At 36.1% G+C, this 23,682-nt stretch overlaps 1 protein-coding gene across 2 annotated transcripts in view; it reads right to left on the bottom strand.

Moving 5' to 3' along the window:
• Window positions 1-289: 289 nt before the first annotated feature.
• Window positions 290-23,682, bottom strand: part of vav3b (vav 3 guanine nucleotide exchange factor b) — a 67,632-nt gene continuing 44,239 nt past the window's right edge. The window contains exons 20-28 of one of the 2 annotated variants that reach the window (XM_051133853.1): window positions 22,176-22,306; window positions 16,308-16,373; window positions 14,418-14,452; window positions 14,169-14,285; window positions 13,392-13,479; window positions 12,581-12,689; window positions 6,018-6,098; window positions 5,567-5,715; window positions 290-1,279 (exon numbers count right to left, since the gene is read on the bottom strand). In XM_051133853.1, the coding sequence (XP_050989810.1) occupies window positions 1,238-1,279; window positions 5,567-5,715; window positions 6,018-6,098; window positions 12,581-12,689; window positions 13,392-13,479; window positions 14,169-14,285; window positions 14,418-14,452; window positions 16,308-16,373; window positions 22,176-22,306 (818 nt within the window). In that variant the 3' untranslated portion in view covers window positions 290-1,237. The remainder of the gene's footprint in view (window positions 1,280-5,566; window positions 5,716-6,017; window positions 6,099-12,580; window positions 12,690-13,391; window positions 13,480-14,168; window positions 14,286-14,417; window positions 14,453-16,307; window positions 16,374-22,175; window positions 22,307-23,682) is intronic. The other variant, XM_051133861.1, reaches the window with a different exon arrangement.

Genomic DNA, 23,682 nt, shown 5'->3' with positions numbered 1-23,682 from the left:
AATACGATCAGAGTTTTTCGTCATACCCTAACTGTCTTGAACTAGAATACACAGAGTTCATGGAGAGAAAGGCAAGACGAGGGTTTGAGATTAAAAAGTATTTAAATTGTATTTTTTAAATGAAAATAACCGATCGTTTCGCTAGATAAGACCCTTCTTCCTCGGCTGGGATCGTTTGAAGCCGCATTTAAACTGCATTTTGGAAGTTCAAAACCGTGGCACCATATCAGTCCATTATATGGAGAAAAACATAATTTCTTCACAACTGAAGAAAGAAAGACTTAAACATCTTGGATGACAAGGGGGTGAGTACATTTTATATGAATCTTTGTTTTGGAAGTGGACTTCTCCTTTAACCTCGCCAAACTTTTTTTTTGCAGTGTCTAGGAGCCTTAGAGCCCCAAACGCTACAGCATTAACAAGCCATTCTGTTGCATGACAAGAGAAGAAATTGACTTCAGTCCAAAATCAGTGCCAACATTCTGCTTGGGAGCACCTGAGGTTCAGGAACAGACAGAGCGATGACTGATCACAGCGCAGCGCGTTAGGCCGGCTAAGATGGATATCGCACAGAACGGCAGGCCTCCTGTCACCGCGCAGCGCTCCGAGCGCCCTGAGAGAGCAGCGCTGCTAAGTGTTATCAGGGCTGGAGAGGAGGAGGCAGGGAGGAAGGCTTCGTGACAGCACGGCGCTCCTTCTCGCCCAAGCCAACTTTGCCGAGTCAGACGGGCGAATGAAATCATCAATTATAGCACAAGGTGAGCTGAAAGCACCGCGTAAAGGTCGCCGAGTGGAGGGAAAAAACGGCCAGCTCAGGGCTTTTCTCTCTGCGTGCCACTCTTGAGTTTACGGGAGGTCCGGCACAGTGCAGAAATGGAGTTTAAATTTTAAACAGGCAGAGAGAGGGGGGCCACAGGCCCTGTGTGAAGATTTCAGGAGGTGACAGGGTGAGAGGGAGGAAAAGAGTGAGAGAAAGAGATGTCTGGCCTGAATGTGGAGCAGCGAGGGACATTCATAACTAATTAAACAGTCAAAGCCGACGGGGCCTCAGATGCATCACACTGCAGGTCTCAACCGCAGTCCACCGGATCCCATTAGAAGAGGCTGATAATTGCTGTGTTTGTGGTGCTTTGCTTAAATAAGGGTGTACTGTTTGCTATTTCGCTTCTTGTCCGAAGCCAACAAGTGGCATACTGTATCACTGTCACAGCATAGAGAGGATAACTTCCTGCGCTGATCATTCCTCTTCCTCCACGTAAGTTGAGGGGAACCATCCCACCTGTAATATCAACAGCATTAATAAACATTAGTGAAGACTAACGAAGCATATCTCTTCATCTCCGTGAGTGGTTTGAGAGCTCGTGTGGGTCAGATCTGATAATGACATGTGCAGAGGAATCATTAAGAGTCATTCTGCCATCTTCTGTCATCACTTCCAGTTAATCATCTCTCTTATAAACGCACTTGAGCATATGAAATGAAGAAAAGAGAATGTAATAAGGCTTGAGGAAAGATTTAGGTGTCTTGGAGAGTCAAGATCAGCTGTATTGCATAGAAATGCGAGGCTAAAGTCTAATCTCAAATGTCAATCACAGTGTCACATCTCCGTAATGCATGTCATTTGCTTGTGTCCTAACCATAATTCAATTGCTTTTGGATCTGGGGTGTACTACCAGTCAAAAGATTTTTAATGTTTTTTAAAGAAGTCTCTTCTGCTTACCAAGTCTGCATTTATTTGATTCAAAGAACAGCAAAAACAGTACAATTCAGAAGTTTTTTTACTATTTAAAATGTGTTTTCTATTTGAATATATTTTAAAATGTAATTTATTTTGTGATTTCAAAGCAGAATTTTTGGCATCATTACTCCAGTCACACGATCCTTCAGAAATCATTCTAATATTCTGATTTGCTACTCAAAAACATTTACTATTACTGTGTTAAAAACGGCTAAGTAGATTTTTTTGCAGGTGTATTTGATGAATAGAAAGTTCAGAAGAACAGCATTTATCTGAAATAGAAATCCTTTGTTACATTATAAATTACTTTATCATCACTTTTGATAAATTTAAAGCATCCTTGCTAAAAAAAAGTATTCATTTCTATAACTTCTTTCCCAAAAAAGATTAATATATACATATATATATGTATATGTATATGTATATATATATGTATATATATACATATATCTATATATATATATATAGACTCAATAGTGTATAATGTTACAAAAGCTTTTTATTTCAGATCAATGCTGATCTTTGGATCTTTCTATTCATCAAAGAATTCTAAAAAAAAAATGTATTCAATGTATTCAAATGTATTCATGATAACAACAACACTAACAATAATAATAATAAAACATTTTTTGAACAGCAAATCAGCATATTAGAATGGTTTCTGAAGGATCATGTGACACTACAGACTGGAGTAATGATGTTGAAAATGTAGCTTTGATCACAGGAATAAATATCATTTTACAATAAATAATTCATATAGATAAATTCAATACATTTAAATAGAAAGCAGTTATTTTAAATAATAAAAATATTTCACAATATTACTGCTTTTGCTGTATTTTGGACCGAATAAATGCCGGCTTGGTGAGCGACTTCTTTAAAAAACATTGAAAATCTTACTGTTCAAAAACGTTTGACTTGTAGTGTATGTTTAAAAAAAAAAACATTTTACCATGAACATGAGTACCACTCATACAATATAACATATCTAAATCAATAGGCCTGAAACAGGGGATTCGTAACTGTATTCATTACTGCATCATTTTTAATTTAATTTAAAATTAGTTAAAATATCAAATAAAAAATGCAAATTTCTAGAATAAATACATACATTACTATTATATACTATATACATTAAAGTTTAGAAAAAAATTAACATTCTCTCTCATCAAGGCTGTATTTATTTGATCAATAATACAGTAAAACAGTAATATTGCAAAATATATAAATCATGGTTTTCTAATGTAATATATTTCAATTTTTTTATTTATTCCTGTGATGGTAAAGTTGAATTTTTAGCAACTTTTACTCCAGTCTTTAATGTTATATGATCTTTTAGAAATAATTCTAATATGCTAATCTGGTGAAACATTTCTGATTACTATCAGTGATGAAAACAGTTGTGTTTTCTTATATTTTTGTGAAAACCATGGTACATGGTTTTTAAAAGAAAGATCAAAAGTACAGTGTTTATTTGAAACAGAAATATTTTGTAACATTATAAATGCCTTACTGTCATTTTTTATCAGTTGCGTCCTTGCTGGATACAATTATTCATTTCTCTAAACTGACTGAACAGTAGTGTAAATGTGTAAATATAAAACATTAAAAATTTTTAAATCAAATAATAGACAATATATTAAAATATATATATTTTTTAACTAATGTGACTAATGATTGTATGTGGAACTATAACAGAATACAGAACTGTTGGTAACACTTTACATCAAGGTTCATCATAAGTATTGTATGTACATTATGTATCATGAACAACATTCTTACAGTAATTATTAATGCAAGATTCTCTAATGCAAGATAATTAAGATTCTTCTAGACTTTATAGAAATGGGCGATATGGCAAAAACATCACGATTTCTTCCAAGAAAATCGCAATTCACCATTTTATAATTCTTTGTTTTACTATTGCAAGTTGATAAAAAGAATGGCAGATATTTAGGCCAAAATGGGTAAAGATAAACAGTACAGTAGCTGTTATAGTTACAGTACGTGTATTTAGAAATGTCAGAACAGCACACCAATGAAATAGACTTTAAAGCACATGCAAATAATGTACTTTTGTGATTTTCAGTTTCCCATGAGCGTAATTCTACCACTGAGTTAACATTAGGGCTGTGTTGGTCGCAATGACAACCTTGCCACCGAGGTGGTGGGTTGCCACCGGCAGTACTGCACGTGATGTCACACAATCTATAACAAGTATAAAATACAGTGTTTCTGCAACAATTATTCTGCCATGGCCGTGTTCAGTGTCCCCACCGGCAGCAGCAGCAGGTGCAAGTGCCTTCGCAGCCGCTGGAAGAGATCCGCGTTCAAACGCACACAATAGGCTAAAGATCGCAAAGCTCCGGGAAAAGTAATTACCATGAATGTGTTGGGGGGAAATAAGGAGACACTTGAATGAATTATTATTAAACTAGTGTTTTCTGAGCCAGTGTCGCAAAAATGATGATCCTGACTTGCCATCTGCTCATTGGACGCGCCTTGAGAAATGCATCTCTATGTATTTTATAATGAAAGAGTTTTTGTTCTCAATTAGAATTTTTTTGTTTTAAAGTATTAAAGTAATAATTTAAAGCTTTCTATAGATATATTTATCTGTAAGGCAAGTATTCGCTGAGTTTTGTTTCATTTTTGTGCAGCGCTCCTGTTCAACACCGAGACATCAGAAAGCGTATCTTGTTTGTTTTCATTATTTTTACAAAAGCACAACGTTTTGTTGATATTGTGAGTGCACGCAAATAAAATTAGACCCCTTACAGTTCCGGATGATATATTACGCTTACTTTTATGAGCAAAGATTACGGCATATTTAAATTTTTTGCAAGTGATTGCGCTGACACCTTCCACTCTCCAACAAACAATTGTATGCGCATAATAGTGTGCATTTATCTAAGTTAAACGTTTAAAATAACATTGTGATATGCTTGAAAATTTTATTTTAGGCAAGTCGTGATGATTTGAGAAGGCAAAATTGATCAAACATAGGCTGTGATCAACTCACTGCCTGCCTCTGGCCGCTTGGTTGCTTTAAAAAGCAAAAACCTTAATTTAACAACCAAAAATATTTCTAAATTAACTTTACAAAGAACGAAAAGAAATATAACCACGTTCCTATTAAAAACAAAACTGAGCTATTTTAATGGATGCAACAGTGTAATGGGAAAGAGAGAGAAAACACTCGGGCTCCAGTCGTACTCGGGCCGGTGATTTTGATGACCCGTTGTACAAGGGTTGGGCAAGGTTGATACGAATTTATGCAATGAATGTTTGTTTAATATTTACCGTTCTTATTTTGGCTACTTTCTTATTCAACTGTATTAATTCTTGGAAAGCGGTGGAAAAAATTTGCCACCGTCACAACCCTAGTTAACATTTGATGTAAATGCATGTCGTGTTGTACAGTACATTGAGACAGAGGCGCCAGAACTGCAACTGATACTATGATACTTCTTCTACAGCAGATTGTGGAGACATTTTAATCATCCACTGTCAAAAACCATGATATCACACACCCCTAGCTGGTTATATAATTCTGTTGTCAGTTCTTAATAACCGACTGTGTATGAACAGAATTGGATTTAGCACTCTGACAACCATTTTTGCTGCTGTGTGCCTAGCATTTCCCTTCTGAGCAACCATGAACTGTGATTCACATGGAAGGGCAAAAGTTCAGTTCAATGATGTGCAAGGCTGGAAGAAAAACTTCACACTATGTAAACAAACATAAAAGCACCAAAACCTCTAGAAGAACTGTTTTAGAACTGGAGCTTTAAGTGAATAATGGTGTATAAGAGTGTTTTTCCTCACCTGGCCATTGACTTCACCTTTCCACCATCCGTTGGTACACTTGATATAGATCTTCACCAGGTCACCCACCTGCAGAGAGAGTTCCCGTGTATCTCTGGAGCTGAAATCACATCGTGCCAGTGCAATGCCAAGCACTCGTGGGGCCAAAACTAAAGGGAGAAGGAGACAAAAACAGGTTGTTACAAAAAAAAGCAAGACTGAGATGTACCAAGACATGCCAAGTAGGACAAAATGTGAACGTGCAACAAGATGATTGGAGATTTGGAGTAAAAACGGCACAAATGGCATTGCATCATGCACAGACATTTTCACACACAAAATGACGAGCGACTCTCTCCACAGCTCTCAGAAAGCACACATACACTGCAGAGAGAGCTGAAACAAACACAGGGAGAGGAGACTGAGATGGCTGGAGGGGGAAATGAATAAGACAGGTGGCTGATAGCTGTACCTGACCAGAAGGGTGAGGGGGAGGGAGGAACAAAACTGTAGCTGGTGGGACTCAAAATGGAAAGCCCACACAGCACTGGAGCTTAGGATCCAAGCCGAGGCAGAGCAAAGAAAATAAGAACACAAAAACCCAGAGATCTTAACAGAGACATTTTCAACAAAACAAACATAAACAAGCTGATATAACGAACTCCCCACAGCACTGGCCGAATGAATAACTCTGCTTGAGATTAACGCAAGATGATTGAAAAATGTCTCGATGAACATAAAATGAAAGTTAATAAGGTCTATTGTTGTTTTTGACTATGGCTGCGCAATGTTGGCAAAAATATATTATTCATTACATAACATACAGTATTCATTTCATACCATTAATGTGGAAGGAAATGCATTCCACATGTTTGTTAGACCTCAAGAATGAATGTAAACATAGCTTTACATGTAAACTACACAGAATAAGCTATTCTTATTAATTTAGGGCCTCATGAAATCATTTTGTGTATTTATTTATTTATTTATTTTTCTGGATTGTTGTGATGATGATTCACCACAAGTTTATCATCAAATTAGTGTGTCCAAAATGAATTCATGAAACTTTAACAACCTAATCTATTATTTAAAATGTAATAATTATGGTGATTTGGTCCTCAAGAAACATTATCAAAGTTGAAAATAGCTTTGCAGCTCAGTGTTTTTGTGGAAATGTGATACATTTTTTCATTATTCTTTGATGAATAAAAGTGGAAAAAACAGCATTTATTAAAACTGTTATTAATTTTGATCAAGTTAATGCATCTTATGAAATGTAATCAAATGAAAATACAATTCAAAAACATTTTTAAAGCATTTTTATTATTTTTAAAGAACTTATATACAATGGTGGTGTTTTAGTACCACATAAAAAAAAAACTAAAATTACGAGAATACAGTTGTAATATTTTGAGAATAAAAATTTAAATTTGAGAATAAAGGCAAAATGTTTAGAGAATGAAAACGAAATGTTTCAAGAATAAAGTCGAAATTACAAGAATTAAATCATAGCAATTAAAGTTATAATATATAGCCCGAATATACTGAGTATATGTGGGATTATTAGCAGAAATCATACCATGTGTTATACTTGCAGGGACATGTTTGGAAATAATATTTCACGCCTTCGATTGCATTTATTAGGCCTATTTGTAGTGTGCCAGCCACCCAATAATAGTAATAAGCTTTGTGCTTTTGGTACTTTTACATATAAAACAAAGTCTCCGCTTTCAAAATCTGTCAGGTTTATAGCGAAACACAAACGATGTGTCTTGCAATAATGTGTTTTTTATGCTCTTTAATGTCGCAGGACAAATCGTTGTATTCATGTGAATCAATTTTGATTACAATGAGACATTAGTTTCATTAAATTATACTGTTTTCTTTATGAAAATTCCACCACCTACTCTGCAAAAACATCTGTGGCATCCAATCTTTCATTCCTTACATGTATTTCATTAAAAACAACAATAAAACATTCTATAGGTTGAAGTGGACTCCAACTTGTTAACATAAGTTATACTGTTGTCTTTTCTGAGGTATATAAGTGACTATTTACAAACTGTTTTATTCATGTATAATATAGTAAATGATTGGAAATAATATTTAACGTCTTCCATTCATCACCTAGTAATCGCAATAATTTTGTGCTTTGTTGCTTTTAATATAACACAGCTCAGCTTTCGAATTCTGTAAGTTTTATTGTGAAATACAAATTATAAATGTGTTTTTCCTCTTTATTTCAAGTTTATAGCACAATTTAAATGTGACTGAACATCAGAATGAATGAAAACAACATTATAGCCTAATTTAATTAAACAAATGTCTCACTGTAATCAGAATGATGACTGATTCACATGGCGCTTAAACTGATACAAATACAGTGATCTGTCATGCAACATTAATAAGTGTGAAAAACACATTGAAATAGACATATTGTTTGTATTTCACTATAAAACTGACTGACGTAATTTGGCTTTATTCTCAAAATATTAAAACTTAATCTCGTAATCTTAGATTTTTTTTAACATGGCACTAAAACACTGTTGTGGTATAACTGAATAAATTAAAATATGGACAAAAATATTCTGGTTGTATGATATTTCTTAAAATAGTAATAATAATAAATTATGTGATGTTTTACGGATTACGGACACAAAATATGCAGACTTTTTAGCGACACACATCTGATCATCTAGAAGATACTGTACAAGCTAAATAAAGAAAATTATTTTAAAGGTTATTATGAGTACCATTGATTTTTTATTTATTTATTTTATTTAATTTTTTACAAATATGGACTTTTATTTATTGCACAGTCCTATTTTGGACACCATTCACTTTTATTATATGGGCAAAAAATACATTTTTCACAAGTTCCACAGAAGAAGTCATGCAGGTTCGGAACAACATGAGGGTGAATAAATGATGACAGAACAGATCAAAATTGGGACTACTTCAGCCATATGGACTACTTTTATGAACCAAATACTACATTATTTGGGCAAAAGCAGCTAAAACACTGTTCCGGGAAAAAAAAAAAAAACATCATACAGGTTGGAAATTACATGGGCGACCCATTTCTGTAAGTGTCAAGATTTTTTTTTATTTTGTACAACATTTTCTCTAGGTTTTCTGCTAGCTTCTGCCAAAAACACATGAGTGTGTGCTCCTGGCCCTGTCACTGACACAGCTGTGTTCATACAGAGCGCAAGTCCTGTTACCATCTGAACGCCCATCTGAGCATCCAGGACTTTCTAATATGTAAACTAGCAAACGTCAAATCCACAATATGTTTGCCTGCCTGCTTTGCATCTCCTTTGGGGGGGAACGAAGCAGTGGGCGACGAGCCAACTACTTTTGCCTGTGACACTGTCACTCAGAAATCACCTGCAGAAATCATGCCGCCAATCTCACTTTCGATATCTTTAGTCAGAGCGAAAACCGATGCGATATCTGTCTAGTAAATAACATACTTCACATTAGCTTATCAAACACAACCCTGATATCTCCCTTTGTGTTCGACGTGTTTACCAAGAACTCGACGCCTGCAGACGTGTCAGCGCCCACACGCCGAATGATCTGTCGGTGTATTTGTGCGTGTTTTGGTTTGGGGCACATCAGCGAGAGCGCTGTCCCAGGATGCATCGAGGGCCCGGATTTTCTGCTGAGGTTTGTGAAAGGATGCGTCACTGAGAGTGGCAGTTGAACATAAACACCTCTAACAAGCCGAGAATGCTGAAGAAGAAAGGACATATAGAACAGCGAAATCCCTAATTCACAATCCCCACTATCCCGTTCTTTCTATCAGCAGAGGCGTACTCATTCGCTAAGCCTTTTTCTACGTGACACGTCTCTCTCTGTTCAATAAAGCTGACTTTTCGTGTCTCCACTAGTTGCCCTTTCATTTCTCAGTGCTGGGACTGTTTTTTCTCTTAGCTGTGAGAGAGAAAAGCAGCCAAGTCCCTACAGGTGAGAGGGAGCTTAGCATCCATCATGGCTTTTTCCTGTAACTCAAAGCAAACTGTCATGTCATGTCAGAGAGATTGCCGGTGCTACTTGAGCGCAGTGCTGGCGTCTTGTTTAGCCGAGTCCTCTCTCTCGCCGCGTCGCCTGCAGCAGCGGCTGCAGAGCCAGACACAAACAGCCATTTTCCTGCTGCCAGGTGCTGAGTGCGTATGACTCGCTTCACAGCATCTGTCTGTCTCTTTGAGGAGCCATCTTGGGCAATGAGAGCTGAAGTAAACACGTACGTTTATACACTATGAAAGCAACATGTGTATATGCACACTCTGTGATTTCACTCAACCTTTATATTTAATCAAAAGAGTCTGTGACGTGTCAGGACGCATACGCTAGTCTCCATTTAAAAACACATCCTGAGAGCCAGCTATGCCTCCTGGCATTAAAAAAGGACCTGTCTAAAGACCCTTTCACTCTGACGGTGATTTTAATGGCTGAAGGTCGACAGGTCACTGTACTATTGGCTGCTAGTAGACACTCCCGCCGCTGGATGCCGTTGTGTTATTACGCAACAGGCTGTAACTGTTGAAACAGTATTGTCAGTACAAATTAACATGTCAGTTCTGCTAAAAACGAATAATGTACAGAGGAATGTTTTTGTATGTTTGTTTATACAGTAAGGCCAGTAATAATGTATTTGCACATGTGCAAGTATTTGTAGCCTACTTGTATTTGTATCTGTGCTTTATCTAAACGTTTTTATTATGGCAATCTTCTACTTCATTACATTCCAAAGCATAGTATCACACTTTTTACTTCACTACATTGCAACAGTTAGTTGCTGCTACCCAGGCTCACTGGAAATATAGTTGAAGTCAAAAGTTTAAAAACACCTTGCAGAATTTGCAAAATGTTTATTAATTTACCAAAATAAGAGGGCTCATACAAAATGCATGTTATTTTTTATTTAGTACTGACCTGAATAAGATATTTCACATATAGTCACAAGCGAAAGTCATACTTTAAAAATGTTCTGATTCTTAATACTGTGCTGTTATCTGTTTTTTTTTTTTTTTTTTTTTTTTTTTTTTTTTTTTAGTGATAGTTGCTCTTCAGAAAAATCCTTCAGGTCCCACAAATTCTTACATTTTTCAGCGTTTTTTGTCTATTTGAACCCTTTCCAATGATGACTGTTTGATTTTGAGATCCATCTTTTCACACTGAGGATGACTGAGAGACTGGCGAGGGGGGTGAAAATTTTTAGAATTGTCGACCGATATTGGATTTTACCGATACCGATAACTAGGTTGGACCACACTGGCCGACACTGATTAATCGACCGATAGTTTTTAAAATGGACACTGAACGGAAAATAAATAGTGCTCTACTATTTAAAAAAAAAAGTAGCCTACTGAACCATACTTTGTAAATGAATAAAAATATTAATATTAATTATATATTGATCATTACAGTTAGTTCATTGTTCATTAATGTTAACAAAAGCAACTAAAATTTTTTAAATATATCAGTAAATGCTGAAATTAACACACTTTAACAAGGAACAATACTTATATTCTACAGCTTTTATCCATCTTAATGTTACAAATGGATTCATATTGTAAAGTGTTACCGTTACATCAACAATCAAGCTGAAGATGGCCATCTTTAAATACCTACACAAAGGCCACAGTATTGAAATTGCATACATATGGATATTGTGTACTTTCACAATTTAACTGCTTCTATTCTAGAACATTTGTGGTTATCTAATCAAAATATAAAAATACGTTAGTCAGACAACGGTCAAAAGTGCAGTGCGCGTCTAGAAGAACTAGCAGCTATCCGCTATCGCACACACCGGACGTGTCGCGTTCAATTCAAGCGGCGGTCTACAAGACTTTATTTGATCACCAAACGGGTATACTGTACACACCGTTTGGTTGTCAATGTTTTAAATCCGAGAGTGTCCCGCTCTGTGCAGCGCGCAGTGTCACGTGTCTAAACAAACGGCATGTGCTGTCAGTGATTTTCGCCACTAGAGGCCGCTCTTGTGCTGTATCCACCTTATTTTTCCCATAAGAGTGGGTGCAGCCATTTGTAAATTTTTTGTGTCTGGCCTTCTGGTCTCATCCACTTGCAGCTATTTTTAGCTACACAAAAAGCTTGTTTTGCTGCTTGATATTGCAAACTGGTGTGTCTTACCATATTATTTTAATGTATTATCTTAATTATGAACACACTAGTTTGTAGTGCAAACTGTTTTACCGTTTACTGCACTTCATTCTAACACATTACCAGAAAACAGCTTACTTCCGCATTGAAAAATAAGGTGGATAACAAAGACTATAGGTACTTTGCTGTATAATGACAACCTTCTCAGCCACTACAGCAATGCACCCAACCCGGAAAAAACTATCGGCATGAATTTTTGCCGATAACTAATAGCCAATCAACTATCGGTGCCGATTAATCTACAAAACCGATACATCGATCGACCTCTAGTAAATTTAGCTTCTGAAGGGCAGTGCTAAATGAAAAAAAGTATGATATTTAGGCATAATAAGAATAATGTACACATCTTAATTCAGTCATTGTTGGAAAAGGGTTCAAATACACAAAAATGCTGAAAAACCAAAGAATTTGTGGTACCTGAAGAACAGCTGGCAGTTTAACTGTTCAGGACAAACAAGGGACTCATGAACAACTATCACTAAAAAAAAAAAAAAAAAAAAAACACACAGCTGTGGCTCATTCAGGTAACAACACAGTATTAAAAGTAATGCAAAAGAGTATTTGAAATCCGATTTGAGCAGCCAGAGCACCCAGACTGAGATGCATCTGTAAAAATCTGACTGGAATCACATTTCAAACCACCCCCATATGCGGTTTGAATCAAATTTGGAAATATCAGATTTCGTGTGGTTTTTCCTGTTCAAACTTTAAAAAACTCATCTGGATAATATCTGGATATCCAAAAAACCTGAGCGAAAAAGTCTGAACAAGGCCTAACTAATGTCATCATATGATACAACTAATGTCAGAGTGAATCTAAACAAGATGTACAATACTCACCAGGAGGTCTGAGTCCACTACCAAGCTCCTTATAGGGCACCTGCAGATTAGTGTCCAGAGTACGGAAACCCTCTTTCAAAGAGTGCTGTCTGTAATACTCAACCAGTTCCTGGACAGAAACATCAGAAGTTTAAAAAGCTTATTTCAGGGATTCCCAAAATGCTTTGCCAGCTGAATCCCTTTAACATAAAACCTGAAGTCCTCCTGTAATTTTAAGTTCATTTTTCATTTTAACAGCACATTCACATTCACGTTTCTCTTTTTTCTTGGTTAATGGGTAAATTCCATTTAGATTTTGCAGTTAATTCATTATTACCTTTCTTACAACTGCAGTTGGGAAACCCCGCCATATTTTATCTTAATGGAACAGCTACAATTGCTTATAGATGTTCTTACAAATTTTTTTATGGATGTGCACCATGGTAATACTATGTATTTCTTTGACATACCCTGGAGTACAATGATATATGAATTAATAATCATTCAGTACTATTGTATACATCAACGCTTTCCTTGTTACATGCTGTCACTACAGTATCTTTTATTAGTGAAAAAAAAACGTAACAAGGTTGCAGTAGTATTGATGACTCTGATGGATTAATAGTTGTGCTCACAATATTAATTATGCTAATGAAATACAGAAATATGCAGATCAGCACATGTTCTGGTTTCCGATAAAAAAAGCTCAGGTCTCTGCAGCACAGCTAGCGACACTAAATTATAGCACCCTACATATGTATTCATACGGTGATGATAAATTAAGCAAATGATGATGAAGACCATTGCTTCTGTGCAACTCAAACCCACTTACTAATACAGTCTTGAATGTCCTGCTTTCAGCTATGTAGAAGCAGCCCTCCTTAGTGAGGATCTTAATGTGCTTCACATCGTTGTTGTACCTGCAGATGGCAGAGAAATACTGTAAACATTCAAAGAAGGTCAATACTGTACTTCCACTTCAGTGTCAGCCATCTAAAAGAAGTGTTCCTTAGGAATGTGCTGACAAACAAGAGTCAAGACAAATTGAAGTGTGTGTGTTGAAGTGAAGTGTGTTGAATGACGACAGAATTTCCATTTTTGGATAAACTATTCCTATAAATGCTGGCTCTAAAGATGTCACGAAAGATGTGTTCATTGGCAGGTTATTCCATAACCTTAAACCAGATGTAAAAACCACAATCCTCTTTAAAAGTTAAACGTGACCTTGTTGTGGACAGAACTAACTATAACTTAGGGATGTGGAATAGTGCAGTCAGTTTCTGACCACAGTTAAAACACCCTGAGGACCTATTGCAACGCCCTTAAATAGAATAAAATATTTTTACAGAGACCTTGTGTTTTGTTTTAAACATGAGACACGCAACTATTAAATCTTCTGCAGCCCACAGTAAGTATGTAGTGTGATCATACTACACATTAAGTTGTATGCAAATCCCAAGATGCATAATGCATTGAGCTCCAACGGAGAAGGTTTGCATGCAAAAGGACGTCCGTGCAAGGCCCTCGCCAACCATCCGTTACGCCAGTTTTATGCACAATAAAAACACACTGGCTCAAATATACAAAGTGGGATAATAGCTAGACGTACTTGATGCTGAGAGCATACTCTCTGCTCTCCCGGCTCCTGTATCGCACCAGGTAGGTGCTGTTCTCTCTCTCCATGAGCTCAGACTCTGCGTGGTGCCTCTCCATGGGCCCGGCGAACCTGCTCACAAGAGCCAACGTGCACATGGTTAAAACCAAAACAATAACACTCTGCATATACAGTCATGCAGGTTATTTTCTGTCATGTGGATACTGGAATAAATATGGTTAAACAATTACAGTTGAGACATACCAAGGTTGAGCTGAATAGTCAACTGTCCTTGGTACCTGAGGATGAGGAATATTATAAACAATGTGATACATATATACACTACAATGCCCATTTATGTTTTTCATTATATGTGACCCTGGACCACAAAACCAGTCAAAATGGTACATTTTTTGAGATTTGAGATTTTTAAGATAATATGTATTATCTCAATATAATAATATATTTGGAGATTTAAGAATTGATTTAAATCATCTGAAAGCTGAATAAATAAGCTTTCCGCTGATGTATGGTTTGTATCATAGTACAATATTTGGCCGAGATACAACTATTTAAAAATCTGGAATCTGAGAGTGCAAAAAAATACAAATATTGAGAAAATCCCTTTTAAAGTTGTCCAAATTAAGTTCTTAACAATGCATATATGCAAATTGCAAAAATTAATTTTTATATATTTATAGTAGGAAATGTACAAAATATCTTCATGGAACATGATCTTTACTTAATATCCTAATGATTTTTGGCATAAAAGAAAAATCGATTCTTTTGACCCATACAATGTATTTTTGGCTATTCCAACAAATATACCCATGCTAACTAAGACTGGTTTTGTGATCCAGGGTCACATATATAAACATTTTGTTTTTAAGTTTTATGCTGAAACTAAATACATTTTGTTAACAGTTATTAGTTTTATTATCTGAATATATAAAAGTAAATTCTCAATATATAGAAGTACATCAGAATTATTTATTAAGTCTGAATATACAGATACAAATCAGAATATATAAACATAAATTGTGAATAATACATACTTGTAAATCTGAATATATGTAAGTAAATCGGAGTACATATCTATAAATCTGAATATATAAATGTAAATTGTGAATAAATAGATGTAAATCTGAATATAGTTATAAGTCTGAATATGTAAATGTATATTGCAATATGTAGATGTAAGTCTGAATATATAAATGTAAATCATGAATATACAGTTTTAATTCTAAAAATGTAATTGTACATTGGAATCTACACTACCAGTCAAAAGATTTTGAACAGTTAGAGTTTTAATGTTTTTAAAGAAGTCTCTTCTGCTCACCAAGTATGCATTTATTTGATCCAAAGTACAGCAAAAACAGTAAAATTGTAAAATATTTTTACTGTTCAAATGAACTGTTTTCTATTTGAATACATTTTAAAATGGAATTTCAAAGCTGAATTTTTAGCATCGTTACTCCAGTCACATGATCCTTTAAAAATCATTCTAATATATTGATTTGCTGCTCAAAAAAACATTTATTATTATTATTATTATTATTATGTTGAAAACAGCTGACTGTTTTAAATACTGATGATGATGATAATAATAATAATAATAAATATTTTTTGTTGTACTTTGGATCAAATAAATGCAGGCTTGGTGAGCAGAAGAGACTTCTTTAAACATCAAAAAATCTTTTGACTGTTAGTGTATATTTATAAATCCCAAATATATAAAAATGTAAATCTGAATATATGTTGTCTATATCTCAATATAATTATATATTTATTATCAGGCAGGTATCAATCCAGATATTGTAATGTATTAATTATTGTAAGTGTGTCTCGTTAATCTATATATTAAGCAGCAAAAACATTTTCAACATTAATAAGGACCATTATTAATGAATCATTTAATTAATTGAGAACCAAATTAGCATATCAGAATGACACTATCACACTAAAGACTATTACTGTATTTTTTATCAAAAAATGCAGCCTTTGTGAGCATAAGAGACCTATTTTAGAAATATTTAAGAAACATTCAATAAATATTAAAAACTTATGGATGCCAACTTACTGTATATAGTACACACAAATACAAATCAACAGCATTAAAATGATTATGCAAGTCATACTAATATACATACTTACACATGGGCAGGGCCTGACTGCATCACTTGGAAAGAAGCCAGTCTCTTGCGTTGTCAGGATTTTGCCCTGCCAGAACGTGTGGTTGTTAATTGCATTATATTTGCCTTGAGGCGATTCACCCCCCCCCCTCCTCTTTGCTTTAATAAATCTAAGACAATTAGCTCACAACAAGCAGTGAATCTCATTTAGAGCCACAGTTAATTACTGTTCAGCCCCTACCCACGGTTAAACTCCGTTACGCATCAGAATGAAAGCATCATCTAATGCTGAATAATAATACAGCTTCCACGGCAGAACATCGTGAATCACGACACTCGCCAATAAGCCATTGTTTGATATTGCTGCTCTGAGCGTATTTGGATTTATGAATTACATTAGACCCGAGTTTCGTATTATGTCCTCGCGCGATAGATTGTATTGAGCAATCGCAGGCCGGATGCCAGTTTTAAAATAGGCTCATTTCTTGCATGGCTTCAGCCACAATTATCTGTAAATTTTTGGATAAAAACCGACAATTCCCCCCGTCTCAGTCTGAAACAACAGCTGGGAGGTTATAATGCGCTGTGAACGCGATGGAACCAGATGCCAAAATTTAGCAGACTATGATCGATTGCGAGTTTGACTGAAGGTTTGACTGAGAGCATAACGAGCCTCTTCTAAAACAACTATACCCTGCGAAATATATATTTTTCTTTCCTGGCTCCCTTTAAGATCATCTTTAACAAGTATGAAATGAATTTCAGAAAAATGCACCTCGACCACAAATTAGATTGAAGCCCCAAACTGGAACTGTATTCATGATTTATTCGGCTTAATAATGTTTCGCCGTTGCTTTTGAAAGCCCTTTATATTTGTTACGCCACAGATAAGCGTATGATAAAGATTAAACTTATTACCCCATTAGAGTAAACAGTTGGCAGCCTAAAGGATCAAATTAAATTACAGTGATCGATTGCACTGTTCTGGCAACGGGACAGAGATAATTGTCTTCCAGTAACATGGGAGATGGATGCTTAGTGCTCTGTAATTCCATTCTTTGGTGTCATGGGACCCTGAAGATTTAGTAGCCTTATTAAGAGTTAAGTGTCGTTTCACACAAGATAAAATAAACCAGTGATGTGCATTATCATTCAACAGTGGCGCTTCTCGCTCCCCTCTATGACCTGCCTAGTGCGTGGAGAACCACGGCTGACACGCACGTCTAGCCACTGCCTGTCGCAGTCTGTTGGCTCGGTGATTCTCTTGGCATCCATTTTTGAGCTGTAGGCTTTTTTTTTTATTTAACCTCGGTATGTGCTATCAGGCAGAAATGGCCCAGCATAAAGCATGGGAAATCTCGCTAAGTGTCTATTCCCTGCCGAGCTGTTTGAGACGCGTCGGCCAGATTGGAGCAACACCAGGAGGAAGATGAGGTTTTAGTGCCACCATAAACCATAGAGAAAAAGAGCCACAACAGCCCGGCACGAGCCAGAAATAAATAACACAGGAACAGTCTGTGACAATAAGCCTGAGACAAAACTGCAATGCCGAAACATGCCTGAACAAAGACTGTGCTCTGTAGTCACTATATCTGATGGCTCATTTAAGTATCAGTTCATATTAGAAAGCAATGTGAAAATAAGAAAGTTTCCAATCACTATTTAGTTTATACGCTTGTATATTGTACTAAACTTGAGTACAGATGTGTTTGTATTTACAGTAGCATATCTGCTCAATGATAATCAAATACTAAACATAATTAGGCCTTTTTTTAGTGACTCGAAAATAGTTTTTCACTAACCGCACATAAACGTTGTTTTCTCAAAACAAATGTGTGCATTCATGCTGCTCACATATTATTGAACCACAGTTTGTGCTGATTACAGTGTAATCAGACTTTAGCCAACAATATGCTTTTAAAGGGGTCATCGGATGCAAAGTTCACTTTTACATGTTGTCTGAACATTAATGTGTGTTGTCAGTGTATGTACAAATCTACCCTATAATGATAAAAATCCATGCAGTGGTTTTAAATGAATCTGTAAAAATAATATTCCCTTTTTCAAATCGAGTCATTCTCAGATGCCTGTCGGTGTGGCGTCTCACTGACAGAGGCCGCTCCCACAATAGTTAATTGACATAAGCGTCTTACCTAAGACCCGCCTTAAAACCCGCCTGTAACAGTCCGACCTCCATTGTTTCGATGCCGGAGCAAGGATGTAAGTTAGACAAGAATGTCTCCGATTGAGCGATTGAGGTGTTGTGTTGCTGGATGTAATAATGAACGTAGTGGTCGTCATTTACTCCCGACATCTGAGCCACTGAAGATGCAGTGGATTATGTTTGTTTGTGAAGGGAATGCGCCTCCCGATCTTCATATATCCATCTATGTTCGTGCGAATCATTCGTGATCCAGCTTCACTTACAGCAGAAGTGAGTATAAGGTTTTTTTTTATTAATCTTTGTGATCGCCTTTCCTAATAACGTGCTAGTTAGGAAGTTCAGTGGCTAAACGCGGATAAATGTGGCTAAAGTAAACAGGCTCGTCACTCCACAGCGAGAAGAGAGGGGCGGGGCGAGCAGAGCTCATTAACATTTAAAGCAACCTCGACCTGAACAGGAGATTTTTGCAGAGCTGATTTTGGCAAGGTAAAAAAGGTGTTGTTTTATACTACATTGAGACTTTTTTAACCAAAGTATATCATAGACTTTTCATTAAGACCCTAAAGAATCATATCAACTTGTGGAAAACAGGCATCCGATGACCCCTTTAAGATACTGAAAAAAACACTAATGCCAAAGCATGTCAAAACTTCTCCAGGGCCCCAAAACCTCCTCAGACCCCAGAGGGTTAAAAACATATAGCGCTGTGAGTACAGATTAATATTAATTAACAAAACAATTGAACACATTAATAATTGATTATTTTGTCAAGTTGTTTCTTATACTAGGCTTACAGACAACAACAATAACTATAAATATTATAAAATGAGCATATGCTGCTTGAAAGTTTGTGAACCCCTTAGAATTTTCAGTAACACTTTACAATAAGGTGTCATTTGTTAACATTAATGTATTACATGAATGAACAATGAACAATACATTACACTATTTATTAATCTTCCTTAATGTTAATTATTAAAAATACAGGTTCATGTTAGTTCACAGTGCATTAACTAATGTTAACAAACACAAATTGTGATTTTAATAATGCATTGGTAAATGCTGAAATTAACATTAACTAAAATTATTAAATTCTGTAGATGTATTTCTGTAGAAGTTAGATTCTTATTTCATGTTAACTAATGTAGTTAACTAATGTTAGCTAATGAATCTTATTGTATAGTGTTACCGGACTTTCTATATTTCTGCATAAATAAAATCCAAAAGATCATTCGATTTTCTCATTTTTCATTTTCTACAAGTGCTGAAAGTTGACAGTGAGAACCCAATCAAACAGATAAGTTGGAAATAATAGTTTGTCATCTATTTATTCAGGTAAATGATTTAATAATACATACAGTTTAATGTGAAAGTTTGGGAAACCCTTGCAGAATCTATGAAAATTTGAATTTTCAGGGATGATACAAAATCCATGTTATTTTTTTATTTAGTACTGTCCTGAGTAAGATATTTTACATAAAAGATGTTTACATATAGTCCCCAAGACCAAAAATTAGCTGAAATTATTAAAATAACCCCCTTCAAAAGTTTGGGAACCTTGGTTCTTAATACTGTGTGTATGAGTCCCTTGTTTGTTCTAAACAGTTAAACTGAGCACTATTCTTCAAAAAAACTTTTTGAATTTGAAGATCAAGGTAAATTGCACTTAATTTGTCTTCCGGGAAACATGCAAGTATATTTTGTTGCTTCCGAAGGGCAGTACTAAATGGAAAAAAATTGTATTTCAACAAAATAAGAAAAGATAGTTCAAAAGTTTTCAGCCCCGGGCAACTTAATGCATCGTGTTTCCTTCTGGAGCATCAGTGAATGCTGTGCTCAGTTTAACTATTCAGAACAAACAAGGGACTCACGAACAACCACCACAAAACAAAACAAAACAAAACAAAAAAAAAACAGTCATAGATCATCCAGGTAACCACACACAGTATTAAGAACCAAGGGCTCCCAAACTTTTGAAGGGGGTTATTTTAATAATTTAGCTATGTTTGGTCTTGTGGACTACATGTAAAAATCTTTTATGAAAAATATCTTACTCAGGACAGTACTAAATAAAAAATAACATGCATCTCTCTTATTTTGTTAAAATTATTCACATTTGTACAGATTCTGCAAGGGGTTCCCAAACTTCCGCATAAAACTGCATGTACCTGTGAGTGGCAGAAGTATGTGAATCTCTAGGATTAGCAGTTAATTTGAAGGTGAAGTTAGAGTCCATCTGTTCAGAGGTGTTTTCAATCAGTGGGATGACTATCAAGTGTCAGTGCATGCCCTGTTTTTTTTTTAAAGAACAGAGATCTATCAAAGTCTGATCATGTTTGTGAAAGTGAATCATGGCATGAACAAAGGTGATCTCTGAAGACCTCAGAAAAAGATTTATTGTTTCTCATCAGTCTGGAAAAGGTTACAAAACAGTCTCTAACGAGTTTGGACTCCACAAATCCGCAGTCAGACTGTGTACAAATGAAGCAAATTCAAGTCCACCGTTATCCTCCCCAGGAGTAGTCCATCAACAAAGATCACTCCAAAGCAAGACGTGTATTAGTATGTGAGGTTGCGAAGGACCCCAGGGTAACGTCTAAGCAACTGAAGACCTTTCTCACATTGGCTAATGTTAATGTTCATGAGTCCACCATCAGGAGAACACTGGAGTTGCAAGAAGAAATCCACTGCCGTACAAAAAAAAAAAAAAAAACACAGCTGCCTGTCTGCTTTTTGTTAGATCATGGGGACAAGCAAAAGGGCTACTGGAGAAATGTTGTGGATGAATGTGACCAAAATAGAACTTTTTGGTTTAATGAGAAACATTATGTTTGGAGAAAGAAAACCTGCATTCCAGCATAAGAACCTTATTCCGTCTATGAAACATGGTGGTGGTGGGATCATGGTTTGGGCCTGTTTTGCTGCATCTGGGTTGGAGGGACGGCATGCCATCATTTATGGAAAAAATGAATTCTGAATTACACCAGCAAATTCTATAGGGCAATGTCAGGACATCTGTCTGAGAACTGAGTCTCAAGAGAAAGTGGGTCATGCACAGACCCAAGCACAGAAGTAATTTTACTAAAGAATGGTTAAAGAAGAACAAAGTTAATGTTTCGGAATGTCTGAGTCAAAGACCTTAATCAAATTGAAATTTTGTGGAAGGACCCAGAGACTAAAATCACAGAGCTGAAGCGGTATTGTACTGAGGAATGGACTAAAATTCCTACAGGTCATTGTGCACTGTGCAGTTACAAAAAAAAAAAAAAAATAGCTGCAGTTATTGCTGCAAGAAGGGGTCACACCTGATACTTAAAAAGCAAAGATTCACATACTTTTACTACTCAGAGACATGTAACACTTCTCAATAAATAAATGACAAATTATATATACTTTGTTTGATTGGATTCTCTTTTACTTTCAGGACTTCATCATCAGAAGAGAGAAGTAGAAGAAGTAGAAGAGAATCCACTCAAAGAAAGGAGACAAAAATATATACTTTGTAATTTATATTTTACTCAAATGGGCCAACAGCCTGTTAGCTATGGAAATACTGGTTATTGCATTTATCATTTGGATGAAATGTCACAAGACATATCTGTAGAAAAGGTTATGTGTGCCCTATTTCCTGTAATATATGTTGTGATATTGTGATCAAGCTTTAGGGTCCTGTGACACCACAGAACACAATTTCTGGTGTATTAATAGTCTTGTACTTTATCTGACCTGCCACCAGGATCTGTGAGGATCGGCACAGATGACCTCTATGACATCACCAGTCTGAGCATTCAGAGGCGGTCCGCCCGGAGGACTGGGAACCCCAAAATAGTCTCTGATGACCAGCATTTTTGGCAAACCTGTAAAAACAAAACAGAATCAAAATTGGCACTCTTCCTAAAATATGTTCCTGGTTTTATTTTGCATGTTGCATTTGTGTACATAATTCCAAAGAAAAAATAAATAAATCAGAGGCAGTCACACTAACCAGTGACAGAAAAGGAGATCATCTGAGGCCATTTCTTACTCTAGAGCCTCAGTGTATGGTGGTTAATAAGGCTGGGGAACAACATAAATTCCACCTGAAGCCTTAGACTAAGGCTGGGGGTTTCTTCTAGCATAAAACAGCTCCTTAGTATCCAGTCTATAAACTTGTTGTTTTTAATACTGCCAGGTGCCCAGTCTTAAAGTAGACCGTAAAAACAGTTGTTTTACATGTATTGGAGAAGTTTATGGAGATCTATGCCTCTAGATTGAACTGCACGGCTCCTCTGTTACTAACCTAAGTTTTTTGCCTTTGCTTTTGTATGCTGTATAAAAGCTACAGCAAAAGTATTCATACCCCTTAATTTTTTCACATTTTGTTGCTGTTGTAGCCTTATGTTTAACTGCTTTAAATTACTTTTTTCCCACATCAGTTTACACTCCATACACCAAAATGACAAAGCAAAAAACTGATTTGTGACAACTTTGCAAATGTATTAAAAATAAAACACTTAAATAAGTACATTGCATAAGTATTCATATTCTTAACTCAGTACTTAGTTGAAGCACCTTCACAACTTCAAGTCTTTTTGGGTATGATAAAAACGACAAGCTATGCACATCTGCATTTGGAAATTATCAGCCATTCTTCACCTCACCTCTTCACCCCTCAAGCTCTGTCAGACATTTTCAGGTTTCTCCAGAAATATTTGATTGCGTTTAAGCCAAGGCTGTGGCTGGGCCACTCAAGGACATTCAGAGAGTTGTCTATAAGCCACTCTTGCTGTGTGCTTAGGGTCATTGTCCTTTTGGAAGGTGAACCTTCTGCCCAGTCTGAGGTTCTGAATGCTCTGGATTGGGTTTTTATGAAGACTATCTCTACATTTTGCTGTGTTGAGCTTTCCTTCTACTCTGATGAGTCCCTCAGTCCCTGACACTGAAAAACAGCCCCACAGCATGAGGCTGCTACAAGCACACTTTAGTTTTGGGATGATACTCTTCAGATGATCAGCAGTGCCTGGTTTTCTTCAAACATGATGCTTAGAATTGAGGTTCATCAGACCAGAGAATCTTGTTTCTCACAGTCTGAGGGTCCTTTAGGTGCTTTTTTAGAAATTCCAAGTGGAGTTTCATGTGTCTTCACTGAGGAGAGGATTGAGTTTGGCCACACCGCCACAAAGACCGAATTGGTGGAGTGTTACAGTGATGTTTGTCCTTCCATAAGTTTCTCCCATCTGCATATATGATCATG

The sequence above is a fragment of the Labeo rohita genome, chromosome 2 (assembly GCF_022985175.1).
Source record: "Labeo rohita strain BAU-BD-2019 chromosome 2, IGBB_LRoh.1.0, whole genome shotgun sequence".
Lineage (NCBI taxonomy): Eukaryota > Metazoa > Chordata > Actinopteri > Cypriniformes > Cyprinidae > Labeo > Labeo rohita.
Note: the sequence above shows the minus strand (reverse complement) of the source record. Positions and strands in the feature narration are given on the sequence as shown.